Source organism: Heptranchias perlo, chromosome 4 (assembly GCF_035084215.1).
Source record: "Heptranchias perlo isolate sHepPer1 chromosome 4, sHepPer1.hap1, whole genome shotgun sequence".
Taxonomy (NCBI): Eukaryota; Metazoa; Chordata; class Chondrichthyes; order Hexanchiformes; family Hexanchidae; genus Heptranchias; species Heptranchias perlo.
The window spans coordinates 6,076,439-6,096,309 of NC_090328.1; the positions used below are offsets into that span (position 1 = coordinate 6,076,439).

The window sequence follows — 19,871 nt, forward strand, 5'->3', positions numbered from 1 at the left end:
AAATCCGTTACGTAGAGCTGAGAGACACGTGAGCATAGAGGGGTGACGCCCAACAGGAGGAGATTGGATTGAAATATTCCGTGAGGGAACGGACTGGCTCCTGATCGAAAGGGACGCAGGTTTGATGTTAATGGAGGAGGCGGATGGAAGTTGACCTGAGTGAGTCTGTGGATCTTAACAATGCAGCGACTTCGAAACTGAACAGCCTCCTAAACCTCCGCTATGGCGGCAGGAAACGCACGCTCATTACGAGGCAGAAGTGCGCCGCCATACAGATTGGAAAAGGCAACAAAAATCACGGTGCAGTGACCCACAGAGGGAAATAGCCTGAGTGAGTCTGAGGAGCCCAGGTTCATCAATTGGAATTACAGTGTTTCAGGCCTATCTCAAGTTCTCAGCTCCTCACTGGGAGTGAATTTGCTCTTATGTTTGTTCAACATCTTTTTATCGTTTTCCCAACATCACTGACGTATATGTTTCCTTACCGACAACCTGTAGCCTCATCTCATCCTGAGTCACGTTTTCCCCATCTCCATTCTTGACGTGTACGTGACAGAAATACTTGCTGGTGTCGTTCAGCCCCAGGTCCCTCATCCTTATGGAGGCGTCTCCTTGGGTTGGGTCTCCGATCAGCTGATATCGCTCTCCTTTATTTACAGTAACTGAGTCAGAACCATCCCTGAGGGAACGAGTTTGACTAAAAACAACCGACTCTTTCCATGGATTCTCCTTCATCCAGAGGACAGTGATGTTGCTCGGATACTGGTCAGGGGGACTGAAGGTGCAGGGCAGTGCGGCAGAATCTCCCTTGTTCACAGTCACTCGCCAGATATTGTTCCTATCAGCTGAGATAGAGAAGGGTTTCAAAGAATGTATATTATTCAGTCTCACAGTGTATTAAACACAGTTTATACGACATGTATGAAGACCAAAGCCATTGTCTTCGGCCCCCACCGCAAACTCCATTCACCCCGGCCACCAACACCAACCCCCTCCCTGGCCACGGTCTGAGTCTGAACCAGACCGTTCGTAACCTTGGCGTCCTATTTGACCCTGAGATCAGCTTACGACCACATGTCCACTCCATCACCAAGACCGCCTACTTCCCCCTCCGTAACATCGCCCGTCTCCGCCCCTGCCTCAGCTCATCTGCTGCTGAAACCCACATCCACGTCTTTGCTGTGACACCGTACCAGTAATAATATTGTAAACAGGGACACTTCCAGGTTCCTGTGGATCTATCAAGATACAAAAACATAAGGTAGTATGGAATAAGAATTCTTTTTAATGGAGAAACATAGGTGAAAGGACCATAGTACAGGACCCCATCAAGGCCAAAAACTACAGCAGAAAATTGGGTAAATTATAGAATCATAGAAAGGTTACAGCACGGAAGGAGGCCATTCGCCCATTGAGTGCGCAATGCAAGAGCAGTCCAGCCAGTCCCACTCCCCCTCCCTATCCCTGTAGCACTGCAATTTTTTTCCTTTCAAGTACTTATCCAGTTCCCTTTTGAAGTCCATGATTGAATCTGCCTCCACCACCCCCTCAGGCAGTGCATTCCAGATCCTGACCACTCGCTGTGTAAAAAAGATTTTCCTCAAATCATCTTTGGTTCTTTGCCAATCACCTTAAATCTATGTCCTCTGGTTCTTGACTCTTCCACCAATGGGAACAGTTTCTCTCTATCTACTCTGTCTAGACCCTTCATGGTTTTAAATCCCTTGATCAAATCTCCTCTCAATCTTCTCTGTTCCAAGGAGAACAACCCCAGCTTCTCCACTCTATCCATGTAACTGAAGGAGTTTATTTGTTGGTCCGTTGCGATGAAATCCGTTACGTAGAGCTGAGAGACACGTGAGCATAGAGGGGTGACGCCCAACAGGAGGAGATTGGATTGAAATATTCCGTGAGGGAACGGACTGGCTCCTGATCGAAAGGGACGCAGGTTTGACGTTAATGGAGGAGGCGGATGGAAGTTGACCTGAGTGAGTCTGTGGATCTTAACAATGCAGCGACTTCGAAACTGAACAGCCTCCTAAACCTCCGCTATGGCGGCAGGAAACGCACGCTCATTACGAGGCAGAAGTGCGCCGCCATACAGATTGGAAAAGGCAACAAAAATCACGGTGCAGTGACCCACAGAGGGAAATAGCCTGAGTGAGTCTGCGGAGCCCAGGTTCATCAATTGGAATTACAGTGTTTCAGGCCTATCTCAAGTTCTCAGCTCCTCACTGGGAGTGAATTTGCTCTTATGTTTGTTCAACATCTTTTTATCGTTTTCCCAACATCACTGACGTATATGTTTCCTTACCGACAACCTGTAGCCTCATCTCATCCTGAGTCACGTTTTCCCCATCTCCATTCTTGACGTGTACGTGACAGAAATACTTGCTGGTGTCGTTCAGCCCCAGGTCCCTCATCCTTATGGAGGCGTCTCCTTGGGTTGGGTCTCCGATCAGCTGATATCGCTCTCCTTTATTTACAGTAACTGAGTCAGAACCATCCCTGAGGGAACGAGTTTGACTAAAAACAACCGACTCTTTCCATGGATTCTCCTTCATCCAGAGGACAGTGATGTTACTCGGATACTGGTCAGGGGGACTGAAGGTGCAGGGCAGTGTGGCAGAATCTCCCTTGTTCACAGTCACTTGCCAGATATTGTTCCTATCAGCTGAGATAGAGAAGGGTTTCAAAGAATGTATATTATTCAGTAGCGCAGTGTATTAAACACAGTTTATACGACATGTATGAAGACCAAAGCCATTGTCTTCGGCCCCCACCGCAAACTCCGTTCACCCCGGCCACCAACACCAACCCCCTCCCTGGCCACGGTCTGAGTCTGAACCAGACCGTTCACAACCTTGGCTTCCTATTTGACCCTGAGATGAGCTTCCGACCCCATATCTGCTCCATCACCAAAACTTGAGCTCAGGTGGGGACAGGCTGCATAAACTTGGCTGCATTGCCTTGGGTCGAGGAGATTGAGGAGTAACCTGATCAAGGTGTTTAAAATATTAAAGGGATTCGATAGGGTCGGTATGTCTGAGGTACTGAGTGAACACTTTGCATCGGTCTTCACTCGAGAAGAGGATGCTGCCATTGTAGCAGTAAAGGGGGAGGTAGTAGTGATATTGGATAGGATAAAAATAGACAAAGAGGAGGTACTTAAAGGGTTGGCAGTACTCAAAGTAGAAAAGTCGCCCGGTCCAGATGGGATACATCCTCGGTTACTGAGGGAGGAAAGGGTGGAAATTGCGGAGGCTCTGGCCACAATCTTCCAATCCTCCTTAGATATGGAGACAGTGCCAGAGGACTGGAGGATTGTAAATTTACGCCTCTGTTCAAAAAAGGGGAGAGGGATAACCCCGGCAATTACAGGCCAGTCAGCATAACGTCGGTGGTGGGGAAACTTTTAGAGACAATAATGCAGGACACAATTATTCGGCACTTGGAAAAGCATGGGCTAATAAATAAAAGTCAGCACTGATTTGTTAAAGGAAAATCATGTTTGACTAAGTTGATTGAATTCTGTGATGAAGTAACAGAGAGGGTTGATGAGGGTAGTGTGGTTGATGTTATGTATTTGGACTCTCAAAAGGCATTTGATAAAGTACCACATAATAGACTTGCTAACAAAATTAAAGCCCATGGGATTAAAGGGACAGTGGCAGTGTGGATACAAAATTGGCTAAGGGACGGAACGCAGAGAGTAGTGGTGGACGGTTATTTTTCAGACTGGAGGATGTTCCCCAGGGGTCAGTATTAGGACCATTGCTCTTTTTGATATATATTAATGACCTGGACTTGGGTATAAAGGGCATAATTTCAAAGTTTGCAGATGACACGAAACTCGGAAATGGAGTAAACAATGTGGCAGATAGTAACAGACTTCAGGAGGACATGGACAGATTGGTGAAATGGGCAGACACATGGCAGATGAAATTTAATGTAGAGAAGTCTGAAGTGATACATTTTGGTAGGAAGAATGAGGAGAGGCAATATAAACTAAAGGGTACAATTTTAAAGGGGGTGCAGGAACAGAGAGACCTGGGGGTGTAGGTACACAAATCTTTGAAGGTGGCAGGACAAGTTGAGAAGGCTGTTAAAAAAGCAAATGGCATTCTGGGCTTTATTAATAGAGGCATTGAGTACAAAAGCAAGGAAGTTATGCTAAACTTTTATAAAACACTGGTTAGACCTCAACTGGAATATTGGGCCCAATTCTAGACACCACACTTTCGGAAAGGCCTTAGAGTGGGAGCAGAAGAGATTTACTAGAATGGTTCCAGGGATGAGGGACTTCAGTTACTTGGAGAGACTGCAGAAGCTGGGGTTGTTCTCCGTAGAACAGAGAAGGTTAAGGGGAGATTTGATAGAGGTGTTCAAAATCATGAACGGTTTTGATAGAGTAAATAAAGAGAAACTGTTTCCAGTGGCAGAAGGGTCAGTAACCAGAGGAACAGATTTAAGGTGATCGGCAAAAGAGCCAGAGGCAACAAGAGGAAACATTTTTTTCACTCAACGAGTTATGATCTGGAATGCACTGCCTGAAAGGGCAATGGAAGCAGATTCCAGAATAATTTTCAAAAGTGAATTGGATAAATACTTGAAGGGAAAACAAAGACAGGGCTATGGGGAAAGAGCAGGGGAATAGCAGGGGATAGCTTTTTCAAAGAGCCAGTACAGGCACGATGGGCTGAATGGCCTCCTCCTGTGCTGTACCTACTATGATACAATGATTCTATGAAATAGAGAAACGATTTCCTCTGGTTGTGGAATCCAGAAGAAGGGGGAGTAATCTTAAAATGAGAGCCAGGACGTTCAGGAATGAAATCAGGAAGCACTTTTTCACACAAAGGTTGGTGGAAATTTGGAATTCTCTCCCCGAAAAGGCTGAGGATCAATTGGAGCTTTCAAGGCTGAGATAGGTCGATTTTTTATTGGGTCAGGTTATTAAGGGATGTGGAGCGATGGGTAAATGGAGCTGAGGTCCAGATCAGCAATGATCTGATTGAATGGCGGAGCAGGAACGAGACTCCTCCTGTTTGTAATATTCCCAATCTCGTGCTCATCACTGCGTGTGGAGGGAATTTTCTTTGATGTGCGTAACTCGAGGTGGAGACACAACGAATTCAAGTCTCCACCAAAATCAGTCCCGATAACACTGTGGCTGCACCAGAAACACAGTGGATTTTCAGGGCCAGCGTCTCCAACGATGCAGTGTTGCAAATGAGTAAACGGACGGTACGGTAGTGTAGTGGTTATGTTACTGGATTAGTAATCCAGCTGATCGTGAGTTCTTATCCCACCATGGCAGTTTGAGAATTTGAATTTGAATTCAGTTTTAAAAAGCTGGTATTGATAAAAGTGACCATGAAGATGTCAGATTGTCATTAAAAAAAATCAACTGGTTCACTCATGTCCTTTAGGGAAGGAAACCTGCCGTCCTTACCCGCTCTGGCCGAAATGTGACTCCAGTCTTGTACCAAAGTGGTTGTCACATAAGTGCCCTATGAAGTGGTCCAGCAAACCACTCAGTTGTATCAAACTGCTACCAGTGGTTCAAGAAGAAGGCCCACCACCACCTTCTCAAGGGCAACGAGGGATGGGCAATAAATGCCGGCCTTGCCAGCGATGCCCACATCCCGAGAATGAATAAAACAAAGGCAAGCACTGTTTCTGTGTGAGACCTTTCTTTAGATTGCCTAATCTCACTCATTAATAATTGAACTATTCACTTTATTATTCACAGTACACCAGTCCCACACCAACCTGGCTGACTCCGAACTGCCCTCTGAAGTAGCCTCGAGCGCCACCTTCTCAGCGATGGGACCATAAATGCCTGCCTTCCCAGCAATGTCCACATCCTCAGGATGAATTAAATAAGACACCCGATTGTGATCGAATCATTTTACAGCACATCCTTATTTCTAGTTTGAATTATTCCTTACCCGTTATCTTGAGAACTCCGTGAATGAGTTGAAATTTTCCTTTCTCTTTTTCCTTGAAATCCACACGACAATTGTATCTCTCTTCTGTGTCCACTTTCCTCAGTGATTGGATCATTATGGAAGCATCGTTCTCCCTCGGGTTCCCCATCAGTCTGTAGCGCTCGCCTACATTCTGGTGGATCAGATTCTCAGACCCACTGCTCTGCCGCTTTCGTGATGGATAATTTGTGTAACTAAAAACCACTTCTGCCATATTTCTCCTCCATGTGACGGTGATGTTGCCTTTATATCCAGGGTAAGGGTGAGTGAACTTGCAGAACAGAACAGTAGACTTCCGTTCCCTCCCCGTCACCCTATCTGGGGTCTCCATGGACCAACCATTCTTGTTCAAACCTGTGAGCACACATAGATGTCATGTTAACACTTAACTGAGCACAATAGTCAGAAATTTCACGGGGGAAACCACAATGCACCCTGAGATTTCTCACATTCTAATGTCTTTCTGAAACCGTGTTGAATTATGAGCAGTTGTGTGTGCTGTGTGTCCACATTGTTAAACTTGTACAGAACCTTGGTTATTCCACACTCGGAGTATTGTGCACAGTTCTGGTCCCCATATTATGGAAAGGATGTCGAGGCACTGGAGAAGGTCCAGAGAAGATTCACCAGGATGATACCGGAACTGAGAGGATATACTTATCAGGAAAGGCTGAACAGGTTGGGGCACTTTTCTCTAGAAAAGAGAAGGCTGAGGGGTGACCTGATAGAGGTCTTTAAGTTGATGATAGGGTTTGGTGGTGTAGACATAGAGAAAGTGTTTCCACTTTGTAGAGGAGTGCAAAACAAGAGGTCGTGGATATAGAATAGTCACTAGTGAATCCAGTGGGGAATTCAGGAAAAATTTCTTTGCCCAAGGAGTGGTAAGAGTGTGGAACACGCTACCACGGGGAATGGTTGGGGCATATATGCATTTGAGGGAAGGCTGGATAGGCACATGAGGGAGAAAGGAATAGAAGGGTAACCTGATAGGGTCAGATGAAGTAGGGAGGGAAGAGGCTCGTGTGGAGCATAAACGCCCTGCATAGACCAGTGGGGCCGAATGGCCTGTTTCTGTGGTGTAGTTTCGATGTAACTCAACAGAAAGTGAGCTGGAGTTCCTCAAACCTATTCCACAGAGAAAAGAAAGAGAATGGGAGAGGCCTACAGCACAGGAAGTCATTTCACACCTCATGTCTAAGCCTGCTGCTTCCTTCAGAGATATTTATCCCATCAGTGTGTTTTTTAAATAAAAGAAAGAACTTGTATTTATATAGCGTCATTCACAACCTCAGGACGACCCAAAGTGCTTTACAACCAATGAAGTACTTTTGATGTGTCGTCATTGTTGTAATATAGGGAAATGCAGCAGCCAATCTGCACACAGCAAGGTCCAGAAATAGCGATGAAATAACCGGCCATATCATCTGTTTTGGGTCTTGGTTGAGGGATAAATGTCCTGCCTGTCCCAGCTCGTCGAAATATCTATTGAATTTTTTCCACTCCTCTGCTCGTTCCCAAAGCCCACAAGAAAGAAAAAAAGAAAGAATTTGCATTTATATATTTGCACTTTTCATGACCTCAGAGCTTCCCAAAGCGCTTTACAGTGACCCTATCAACTCCTTTAATCAACTCTTACCCTTATATACTCAACGTAACACAAGCCTGGTCCATGCAATCTGTCCTCAAAATGTAACCACTTCAGTCCTGTTATCATTCTGGTGAATCTGCACTGCACCCCATCAGGAGATGCGGTGCCCAGAACTGAACGCAGTACTCCAGATGAGGTCTAACAAGAGCTTTGTACCTGTCATGTCTCAAATTACTCATTTACTGTATCTCAAAATGTTCTTATTTGGGATACATGCAAATCTAAAAAGATAATTAAAGCACACACACACAAACATAAAAACACACACATGCATAAGTATAAAAGTTGTTTTTGCCATTGCGGGGAGACACTTGGTTCTATTGTACAAAGTAACTGATCCTTCTCCTTTTCTACTGACATCCAGCCCTTCTCTGCTCAGTTAATTATTTTACTAAAACAGTATTACAGTAAGAAATTGGATTCCTGTTTCTGATTGGAGAATACGTACGTTCTGCCGAGAGGGACATTGCGAGCGCACAAAACAAAATGCACAGCATCCTCTTCACTCCTTCAGCGCAGAGATCTCTCTAATGGCTGACTGCTGACAATATTCAACTCAGATGGCATCTCACTATTTCCTTAATGTTCTTCTTAAATTTGTGGTTGATAAAAAAACTGCGATATTTCGCAAGGCTGCCGACCAGCTTCAGATGAGGAAGTGCCTTTTGGCACATTTGATCTCACCCACCATGTACAGAGCAACGAAGACACCAAGCAAAACTGAGCAGCTCCAAACCAAGCGTCAGACAAAGTTCCCTCTCCGGACAGCTCACTGAATGCATGGTGTGTGACAGCAGTAAATACGGGCTAATAGGATCGTGGGTCACATAGTGAATGGGATTGAGAACAAATCACAGGATACGATACTGAGCCTACAAAGCCCTTGGCTCAGTGGGTTGCACTCTCACCTCTGAGTCAGAAGGTCATTGGGGTCAAGTCCCACTCCAGAGACTTAAGCACATAACCCAGGCTGACACTCCAGTGCTGTACTGAGGGAGTGCTGCACTGTCAGAGGCGCCATATTTCCGATGAGATGTTATCCGAGGCCCCGCCTGCCCTCTCAGGTGGACGTAAAAGATCGCATGGCACTATTTGAAGAGGAGCAGGGGAGTTCTCCCCGGTGTCCTGACCAACATTTATCCCTCAACCAACATCACTAAAAACAGATGACCTGGTCATTTATTTCATTTCACTGGGAGCTTGCTGCACAAATTGCCTGTTGTGTTTCCCTCCATTAATACACTTCAAAATTATTTAATTGGCTGTAAAATGCCTTTTGGACACCCTGAGGCCGTGAAAGGCACGATAGAAATGCAGGTTTGTTCTTTCTTTCAATGAGGGTATTTAGAGTTTCAGCAATTAAAAGCCTTAATGACACAAAAATGTAATTACAAACGGCCCTGAAGGAAAGGTCTCATCTCACATTTTTATCCCAGAGTGTCCAATCCCTCGTGATCGAGGGCAGATGACGGCAGTAAGATCAGTGCTGTGCAGTTACATCAGCTGATGGGATTGATGCTCAGATCAATGCTGAATTCTTTGTGACAGGGTCACTAGAAGACAGACACATTCAATGGGCACAACTCTCCGGTGAGTTCTCTCCGTGTCTAGATACCAATCTGTAGTTTGGCAGCTCAAACCTTTTAAAGTTTACAGTAAATAAAATCCATATCTTGCCAACCCATCACTAAGCTTGCTCTGCCCTCACTCACTCCGAGTCTGTGAAGGATAGTGGCAGTGATGGAAGTTGTCATCAACAGTGCTATCAAGGGGCACTTACTCACCAATAACCTGCTCACCGATGTTCAGTTTGGGTTCTGCCAGGACCACTCGGCTCCAGACATCATTACAGCCTTGGTCCAAACATGGACAAAAGAGCTGAATTCCAGAGGTGAGGTGAGAGTGACTGCCCTTGACATCAAGGCAGCATTTGACCGAGAGTGGCACCAAGGAGCCAGAGTAAAATTGAAGTCAATGGGGATCAGGGGGAAAACTCTCCAGTGGCTGGAGTCATACCTAGCACAAAGGAAGATGGTAGTGGTTGTTGGAGGCCAATCATCTCAGCCCCAGGGCATTGCTGCAGGAGTTCCTCAGGGCAGTGCCCTCGGCCCAACCATCTTCAGCTGCTTCATCAATGACCTTCCCTCCATCATAAGGTCAGAAATGGGGATGTTCGCTGATGATCACACAGTATTCAGTTCCATTCGCAACTCCACAAATAATGAAGCAGTCCGAGCCCGCATGCAGCAAGACCTGGACAACATCCAGGCTTGGGCTCGTAAGTGGCAAGAAACATTCGCGTCAGACAAGTGCCAGGCAATGACCATCTCCAACAAGAGAGAGTCTAACCACCTCCCCTTGACATTCAACGGCATTACCATCGCCGAATCCCCCACCATCAACATTCTGGGAGTCACCTTTGACCAACAACACTCAAGAAGCTCGACACCATCCAAGATAAAGCAGCCGCTTGATTGGCACCCCATCCACCACCCTAAACATTCACTCCCTTCACCACCGGCGCACTGTGGCTGCAGTGTGTACCATCCACAGGATGCACTGCAGCAACTCGCCAAGGCTTCTTCGACAGCACCTCCCAAACCCGCGACCTCTACCACCTAGAAGGACAAGGGCAGCAGGCACATGGGAACAACACCACCTGCACGTTCCCCTCCAAGTCACACACCATCCCGACTTGGAAAAATATCGCCGTTCCTTCATCGTCGCTGGGTCAAAATCCTGGAATTCGCTTCCTAACAGCACAGTGGGAGAACCTTCACCACACGGACTGCAGCGGTTCAAGAAGGCGGCTCACCAACACCTTATCAATGGCAATTAGGGATGGGCAATAAATGCCGGCCTCGCCAGCGACGCCCACATCCCATGAACAAATAAAAAAACCACAAATGCCCCTCTTGTGATATTTGCCTTATTTCTCTCTATTAGGAACATAGGAACAGGAGTAGGCCATTCAGCCCCTCGAGCATGTTCCGCCATTCAATGAGATCATGGCTGATCTGTATCCTAACTCCACCCACCCACCTTGGCTCCATGTCTCTTAAACCCTCGTCAAACATTTTTTACACACTTTATCTTCTCACATACATCATGTGTATACTGATATTAACACGATTGTGACTTTTCAGTACATCTCTGAGTTGTGCTTACAATTCAATTTAATGGGAACTCTTGTAAAATTGGGTCCTTTACCCTTATTCAGCCACAGAAATGCGACCACAGCAGGTCCGAAGTTGGGTATTCTGTGGCGAGTGGTTCACCCCCTGACTCCCCAAAGACTCTCCACCACCTACAAGGCACAAGTCAGGAGTGTGATGGAATACTCTCCACTTGCCTCGATGGGGGCAGCTCCTACAACACTCAACAAGATCAACCCCTTCCAGGACAAAGCAGCCCGGTCGATCGGCACCCCATCCACCACCTTGAACATCCACTCCCTCCGCCACCGGCCCACCGTGGCTGCAGATGTCACTGTCTCTGCCACTTTAAGACTCCCTCCAATGCCTAAACACAAGAAGACTGTAGGCATGTGTCCAGCACCCCTTGCCATTGAGAGGGAAAGGCTTGTGGAAGCTGGTCCCTGAGATGAGAGGCACCTCAGGCCTCTAAGGCTCCAGGGGGATCTTCACAGCCACCCACTGCTCAATTTCATCTCATAGAATCATAGAATTACAGAAAGGTTACAGCACGGAAGGAGGCCATTCGTCCCATCGAGTCCACGCTGGCTCTGTGGAAGAGCAATCCAGCTATTCCCACTGCCCCGCCCTATCCCCATAGATCTGCAAATTTTTTCCTTTCAAGTATTTATCCAGTTCCCTTTTGAAGGCCATGATTGAATCTGCCTCCACCACCCCCTCAGGCAGTGCATTCCAGATCATAACCACTCACTGTGTAAAAAAGTTTCTTCTCATGTCACCTTTGGTTCTTTTGCCAATCACAAATCTATGTCCTCTGGTTCTTGACCCTTCCGCCAATGGGAACAGTTTCTCTCTATCTAATCTGTCTAGACCCTTCATGATTTTGAATACCTCTATCAAATCTCCTCGCAAATGTTTCTGTTCCAAGGAGAACAACCCCAGCTTCTCCAGTCGATCCACATCTCTGGAATAATTCTTGCAAATCTTTTCTGCACCCTCTCTGAGGCCTTCACATCTTTCCTAAAGTGCGGTGCCCAGAACTGGACACAATGCTCCAGTTGTGGCCGAACCAGTGTTTTATAAAGGTTCATCATAACCTCCATACTTTTGTACTCTATGCCTCTATTTATAAAGCCCAGGATCCCGTATGCTTTTTTAACCGCTTTCTCAACCTGCCCTGCCACCTTCAACGATTTGTGCACATAAACCCCCAGATCTCTCTGTTCCTGTACCCCTTTTAGAATTGTGCCCTCTAGTTTATATTGCCTCTCCTCGTTCTTCCTACCAAAATGTATCACTTCGCATTTTTCTGCGTTAGATTTCATTGCCACGTGTCCGCCCATGCCACCAGCCTGTCTATATCCTCTTGAAGTCTATCACTATCCTCCTCACTGTTCACTACACTTCCAAGTTTTGTTTGATCTGCAAATTTTGAAATTGTGCCCTGTACACCCATGTCCAAGACATTAATATATATCAAGAAAAGCAGTGGTCCCAGTACTGACCCCTGGGGAACACCACTGTACACCTCCCTCCAGTCCGAAAAACAACCATTCACCACTACTCTGTTTCCTGTCCCTTAGCCAATTCTGTATCCATGTTTCTACTGCTCCCTTTATTCCATGGGCCGCAATCTTGATGATAAGCCTACCATGCGGCACTTTATCAAACGCCTTTTGAAAGTCCATATACACCACATCAACTGCATTGCCCTCATCAACCCTCTCTGTTACCTCATCAAAAAACTCTATCAGGTTAGTTAAACACGATTTGCCTTTAACAAATCCGTGCTGGCTTTCCCTAATCAATCCACGCTCGTCCAAGTGACTGTTAATTCTGTCCATCATGTATCTATGAATGTTTGGAAGATTATGGCCAGTAGCTCCGCAATTTCACTTAGGAAGCACCTCCTCGGGGCATGAACAAGTTAACTGGCACAAAGGGTAGACGTGGTGTTAAGAGACCTGGAGTGAGGGACTTCCGTTATGTGGAGAGACTAGAGAAGCTGGGGTTGTTCTCCTGAGAGCAGAGAAGGGGAGATCTAATAAAGATGGGGGGTCCAGAACGAGGGGTCACAGTCTCAGGATGTGGGGTAGGACATTTAGGACTGAGATGAGGAGAAATTTCTTCACTCAGAGGGTGGTGAACCTGTGGAATTTTCTACCACAGAAGGCTGTGGAGACCAAGTCACTGAATAGATTTAAGAAGGAGATGGATAGATTTCTCGACACAGAAGGCATCAGGGGGTATGGGGAGAGAGCGGGAACATGGTATTGAGATAGAGGATCAGCCGTGATCATATTGAATGGCGGAGCAGGCTCGAAGGGCCGAATGGCCTACGCCTGCTCCTATTTTCTATGTTTAAAATCATGAGGGGTTTTGATGGAGTAAATAAGGAGAAAATCTTTCCACGGGTAGGAGGGTCAGTAACCAGAGGACACTGATTGAAGGTAATTTGCAAAAGAACCAGAAAGGAGATGTGGAGAATATTTTCACCAATGTCTGCTTTCATTGGAAGGATATGATTGGGCAGCCCCTCTGTAACCTTCTTGATGACAGTGGTGAGCAGCTGTCTGATTAATGTAGCAATGAGCACCAGATGCTGCCTGGAAGGATCCAGTCTCAAAGTAACTCAGGGCCACATTGCCCTTAATAGATACAGACTGTGCCGTCCTCCTGGTGAAGGTCGTGCCCCCTGTGCAAAGCAATACTTTGAGCAGAGTTGAGTAAAACAAGCAGAAAAAAGTCCTGACTGAATCTCCAAAGTAGGTGTTAATTTTTTGGGCTGATTTGGGGCTGAAGTTGGGGAGAATGGGTCAGAGGGGTTAGCCGGGCCCCCCTTGACATTGTTTACAGGATCCCAGTGGACCATAAAGAGAACCTTTCTTAATATTCATTCTCAGGATGTGGCCGTCGCTGTCGAGGCCGGCATTTATTGGCCATCCCTTGTTGCCCTTGAGAAGGTAGTGGTGGGAGTGGTTTGATACAAATGAGCGGCTTGCTGGGCCACTAGAGAGGGCAGTTAAGAGTCAACCAGTAGAGAGGGCAGTTAAGAGTCAACCACATTGATGTGGGATGTTATCACATGTAGGGCAGACTGGGTAAGGATGGCAGTTTTCCTGGATTGTAAGAGCTTCTACAAGTATGTAAAAAGGAAGAGAGTAGCAAAAGTAAACGTTGGTCCCTTAGAGGCTGAGACAGGAGAATATATAATGGGGAATCAGGAAATGGCAGATGCGTTAAGCAAATATTTTGTATCTGTCTTCACAGTAGAAGACACAAAAAGCATTCCAGAAATAGTGGGGAACCAAGGGGCTAATTACAGTGGGGAACTTAAAATAATTAATATCTGTAGAGAAAAAGTACTTGAGAAACTAATGGGACTAAATCCCCTGGACCTGATGACCTGCATCTGAGGGTTCTAAAAGAGGTGGCTGCAGAGATAGTGGATGCAGAGATAGTGGATGCAGTGATAGTGGATGGACTGGTTATGATCTTCCAAAATTCTCTAGATTCTGGAACAGTCCCAACAGATTGTAAAGTAGCAAATGTAACCCCGCTATTCAAGAAAGGAGGGAGAGAGAAAACAGGGAACTACAGGCCAGTTAGCCTGATATCAGTCGTCGGGAAAATACTGGAATCCATTATTAAGCAGAGTCAACATGGTTTTATGAAAGGGAAATCGTGTTTGACAAATTTATTAGAGCTTTTAGAGGATGTAACCAGCAGGGTGGATAAAGGGGAACCAGTGGATGTAGTATATTTGGATTTCCAAAAGGCATTCGATAAGGTGCCATATAAAAGGTTGTTACACAAGATAAGGGCTCGTGGGGTTGGGGGTAATATATTAGCATGGATTGAGGATTGGTTAATGGACAGAAAACAGAGAGTAGGGATAAACGGGTAATTCTCAGGTTGGCAGGCTGTAACTAGTGGGGTGCCACAAGGATCAGTGCTTGGGCCTCAGCTATTTACAATCTATACTAATGACTTGGATGAAGGGACCGAGTGTAATGTATCCAAGTTTGCTGACGATACAAAGCTAGGTGGGAAAATAAGCTGTGAGGGGGACACAAAGGGCCCGATATTAGGAGGGAGGCGGGTACGCAGCGGGGGGTCGACTGGGTGCGTGGGTAACGCGCCCAGTGAAATCGGGGTGCTCCGCACGGAATCGCAGGCTAATTGGAGCCATTTACCTTTGCTTCCGGGTCTCGCCCTGGAAAGCTGCGCAGCGCATCATAGGCTGTCAGCTGGAGGAGCCCTGTTTAAAGGGGCAGTCCTCCACTGACTGAAGCTGCAGGAAATAGGAAAAATTACAGCATGGAGCAGCCCAGGGGGAAGGCTGCTCCCAGGTTTAATGATGCCTCACTCCAGGTCATACTGGATGGGGTGAGGAGGAGAGGGAGGACAGAGATCTTCTCCCCGGCGGGTGGGAGGAAGCGGCCTGCCTCTGCCACCAAGAAGGCCTGGCTCGAGGTGGCAGAGGAGGTCACCAGCACCACCAACATATCGTGCACCTGCATACAGTGCAGGAGACGCTGCAATGACCTCAGTAGGTCAGCCAAAGTGAGCACACTTACTCATTCCCCTACACTCCGTCTGCCACATCACCGCCCCCACCCCACATCTCCTTCTGCACTGCCAACACTACTCTGTCACATCACCCCTCACACCCACTCAAAGCTCATCCTCATCTTACCTGCACCTACTCACCTCGCCAGTACTCATCCCACCACTACCACTCAACCCAATCCTCATACAATCTCATGGCTCTATCTCATACTCACCCTCTCGTGCATCTCTTTCACGGTCAGCCTCACCCCACCTGCCACTACCCGTGCTGCAGCCACAGGGCATGCATCACATATGTGCAGTAGGAAGCGTAAGGCAAACGTGTCATGAGCATGATGGGGATGCACAAGGGTGTTTGAGGGTTTGTCATGGTTTTTACTTATATTTAATTTCTGACCAACCCACATTACATATTATATTGGCACCACTACTGCCACGTCTGTGCGAATCTTGTCTGGTTTGTGCAATAATGCCCTTTCCTGAGGATCACAATGAAGACCCACAACTGATGCCACCCATTGTGTCACTGCAGAGTGGGTGTAGGTGTATTTGCAGGGCTCTTTTGTGCAGACGACTGAGAGACGTCGGCGATGTCCCCGGTGGCACCCTGGAAGGATGTGGAGGAGAAGTTGTTGAGGGCAGTGGTGACTTTGACAGCGACAGGTAAGAAGATGGTGCTCGGGCCAGCTGGGAGCAGCTCGGCATGAAGGAGGCTGCAGATGTCCACGACTACATGCCGAGTGACTCTGAGCCTCCGTGTGCACTGCTGCTCAGAGAGGTCCAGGAAGCTGAGCCTCGGTCTGTAGACCTTGTGGCGAGGGTAGTACCTTCTGCGATGCATCTTTCTCTGCCGTTGCCCTCCCTCCTGCTGTGCAGATGGACGTGTCACAGCACTGTGTTGTAGAGCTCCACGTGTCAGAGGTGGACGGCATGGCTGGCGAGGCTGGTGAGGCTGGTGATGCTGTTCGCCCTCCGAGGTGGTCATGACTGCAGCTACGGCAGCCCCCATCCGGAAGATGTACATTTGAGGGGGTCCGCAAGGTAAGTACATGTCTCTGGACCCCGGGGTAAGTGTGCAAGTTGGTGAATTTTGTTGTCAGGAGGAGGGTGGTGGAGTGACAGAGTGACCTCCTGCAATGAGTGAGGGTCTCCCCCCAATCTGTCAAATGGACCTTTGCAACTGCCACAGGCTGATGGCTGCAACACGTCCATTTGAACTGGGAGTGTTTCCCCCAGTACGGGAAACAGTCCCAGTTGATCTGAAAATCCCACCCCTCCTAAAATATCAGGTCAATCAGGTCTGTAAACGACCTGAAGTACCTGGTTAATTACTTCAAGTGGCATCCCGCCGGCTTTAATTGCTGGCGGGAGTCCCACATGCGGGGACTGCGCGCGCATGTCAGCGCGTCACTGGGGAACCCGGAAGTGGGCGGGTTGGAGCCGGGCTCCAGACCTGCCCCGGGAATCCCCAATTTTCGCAGCCCCCCCGCCATGAATGCACCCGCTCGGGGGTGCGAAAATCAAGCCCAAAGAGTCTGCAAAGGGATATAGACAGGTTAAGTGAATGGGCAAGAAGGTGGCAGATGGAGTATAATGTGGGGAAATGTGAGGTTATTCACTTTGGTAGGAAGAATAGAAAAACAGAATATTTTTTAAAGGATGAGAAACTATTAAATGTTAGTGTCCAGAGAGAGTTGGGTGTCTTGGTACAAAAAAACAGAAGGCAATTAGGAAAGCAAATGACATGTCGGCCTTTATTGCAAGGGGTTTGGAGAACAAGAGTAAGGAAGTCTTACTACAATTGTACAGGGCTTTGGTGAGACCTCATCTGGAGTACTGGGTCCAGTTTTGGTCTCCTTATCTAAGGAAGGATATACTTGCCTTAGAGGCGGTGCAACAAAGGTTCACTGGATTAATTACTGGGATGAGAGGGTTGTCCTTTGAGGAGAGTTTGAGTAGAATGGGCCTATACTCTCTAGAGTTTAGAAGAATGAGAGGGGATCTCATTGAAATATATAAAATTCTGAGAGGTCTTGACAGGGTAGATGTTGAGAGGTTGTTTCTCCTGGCTGGAGAGTCTAGAACTAGAGGGTCATAGTCACAGGATAAGGGGTCGGCCATTTAAGACTGAGATAAGGAGGAATTTCTTCACTCAGAGGGTTGTGAATCTTTGGAATTCTCTACCCCAGAGGGCTGTGGATGCCGAGTCATTGAGTTTATTCAAGACTGAGATCGATAGATTTTTGGACTCCAGGGGAATCAAGGGATATTGGGATCGGGCGGGAAAGTGGAGTTGAGGTTGAAGATCAGCCATGATCTGAATGAATGGCGGAGCAGGCTCGAGGGGCCGTGCGGCCCTACTCCTGCTCCTACTTCTTATTTTCTTATGTTCTTCCTTCCCTAAAGGACATTAATGAAGCAGTTGAGTTTTTAATGACAATCCAAGGTCACGCTTACTGAGACCTGCTTTTTATTTCCAGACTTTTTTAGAAAACTGAAATCAAATTCTCAAACTACCAGAGTGAGATTTGAACCCATTTCTCACTGGATTATTAGTCCAGGCCTGCTAGGTTTATTAGTCCAGTAATATAATCACTGCACTGTCAATTGTTTCGGAGGGTAATTCAAGAGCTGTTTTCTAGCAGCGGATTTGAGGCCGTGGCCTGTAACCTTTGACAGGTTGGGGGGAGACCCTCACTCATTGCAGGAGGTCACTCTGTCACTCCACCACCCTCCTCCTGACAACAAAATTCACCAACTTGCCATCAGCCTGTGGCAGTTGCAAAGGTCCATTTGACAGGTTGGGGGGAGACCCTCACTCATTGCAGGAGGTCACTCTGTCACTCCACCACCCTCCTCCTGACAACAAAATTCACCAACTTGCACACTTACCCCGGGGTCCAGAGACATGTACTTTGCTGGGTCAGAGTATCGAGGGATATGGGTCAAAGGCGGGTAGATGGAGTTGAGGTACAGGTCAGCCATGATCGAATTGAATGACGGAACAGGCTCGAGGGGCTGAATGATCAACTCCTGTTCCTATGTTCGTAAGAACCCACTTAATGTCTCAAATCTGCCCAAAACAAATTCAGAGGAGAATCCAGATCAGAATCTCAAAATGGAAGAGAATCAGGCGGACTGTAATTTTGAGCTGTTCTCTTCACCTTTTGTCTTTCGAACACCATTTCAGGGCTGCCTGAGGTGACCTTTGTCCATCACCCAGCGCTTCTCACACTTTTAATTTTTTAATCTACTTCCAGTTCATCACATGGAATTACACAGCCTGTACAGAAACAGGCCATTCGGCCCAACTGGTCCATGCCGGTGTTTATGCTCCACATGAGCCTCCTCCCCCCCCTCTTCATCTAACCCCGTCAAAATAACCTTCTATTCCTTTCTTACTTTACAGCTTTACCCAGAGTTTGGTTCGAATGTAGAACTCGCTACCACGTGGAGTGGTTGAGACAAATAGTATGGATGTATTTAAGGGGAAGCTCGATTAACACATGAGGGAGAAAGGAATAGAAGGATATGCTGATAGGGTGAGATGAAGTAGGGAGGGAGGAGGCTCGTGTGGAGCATAAACACCGGCATGGGCCTGTCGGGCCTGTTTCTGTGCTATAATTTCTATGTAATTTCTCCCTCATGTGTTTATCCAGCTTCCCCTTAAATGTATCTATGTTATTTGCTTCAACTATTCCTTGTGGGAGCGAGTTCCACATTCTCACCACTCTCTGGGTAAAGAAGTTTTTCCTGAATTCTCTCTTGGATTTATTATCTTATATTTATGGCCCCTAATTAGAAGCTCATTAACCTCATTAGAAGGTGATTTTTGCGATAATACTTAGCACATTTGACTGGTGACCTTGATATGTTGCTGTCCCTCCCTTTTCCTCTGTTTGTGTCAGTCTGATTCTACACTGAAGTCTGATTACATTTCAGAAGTACTTCATTTGTGACATCCTGAGGTCAGGAATGGCACTCTAGAAATGCAATTTCTTTCTTAAATGCAGCTTCTATTCTTCATTAACAAAGTCCCACAAATAGCAATGAGGTGTTTTCTTTAGAGCAGAGAAGGTTAAGGGGAGATTTGATGGAGGTGTTCAAAATCATGAAGGGTTTTGATAGAGTAAATAAGGAGAAACTGTTTCCAGTGGCAGAAGGGTCGGTAACCAGAGGACACAGATTGAAGGTGATCGGCAAAAGAACCAGAGGCGAGGTGAGGAGAATTTTTTTTAACGCAACGCGATGTTCTGATCTGGAACGCGCTGCCTGAAAGGGCGGTGGAAGCAGATTCAATAATAACTTTCAAAAGGGAATTGGATAAATACTTGAAGGGGGAAGATTTGCAGGGTTATGGGGAAAGAGCAGGGGGAGTGGGACTAATCGGATAGCTCTACCAAAGAGCCGACACAGGCACGATGGGCCGAATGGTCTCCATCTGTGATGTAAGATTCTATGATTCTATGAATAACCAGTTAATTTTGGTGGCGTCAACAGAAA

The 19,871-nt window shown here is 46.8% G+C and overlaps 1 protein-coding gene across 3 annotated transcripts in view; it reads right to left on the reverse strand.

Annotated features, from left to right (window-relative positions):
- LOC137320414 (sialic acid-binding Ig-like lectin 12) overlaps positions 1 to 8,165 on the reverse strand; it is a 38,762-nt gene extending 30,597 nt beyond the window's left edge. For 2 of the 3 annotated variants that reach the window (XM_067982115.1, XM_067982114.1), the window contains exons 1-4: positions 8,090 to 8,165; positions 5,955 to 6,347; positions 2,315 to 2,674; positions 486 to 845 (exon numbers count right to left, since the gene is read on the reverse strand). In XM_067982115.1, the coding sequence (XP_067838216.1) occupies positions 486 to 845; positions 2,315 to 2,674; positions 5,955 to 6,347; positions 8,090 to 8,138 (1,162 nt within the window). In that variant the 5' untranslated portion in view covers positions 8,139 to 8,165. The remainder of the gene's footprint in view (positions 1 to 485; positions 846 to 2,314; positions 2,675 to 5,954; positions 6,348 to 8,089) is intronic. The other variant, XM_067982117.1, reaches the window with a different exon arrangement.
- Between the last annotated feature and the right edge of the window lie 11,706 nt (positions 8,166 to 19,871).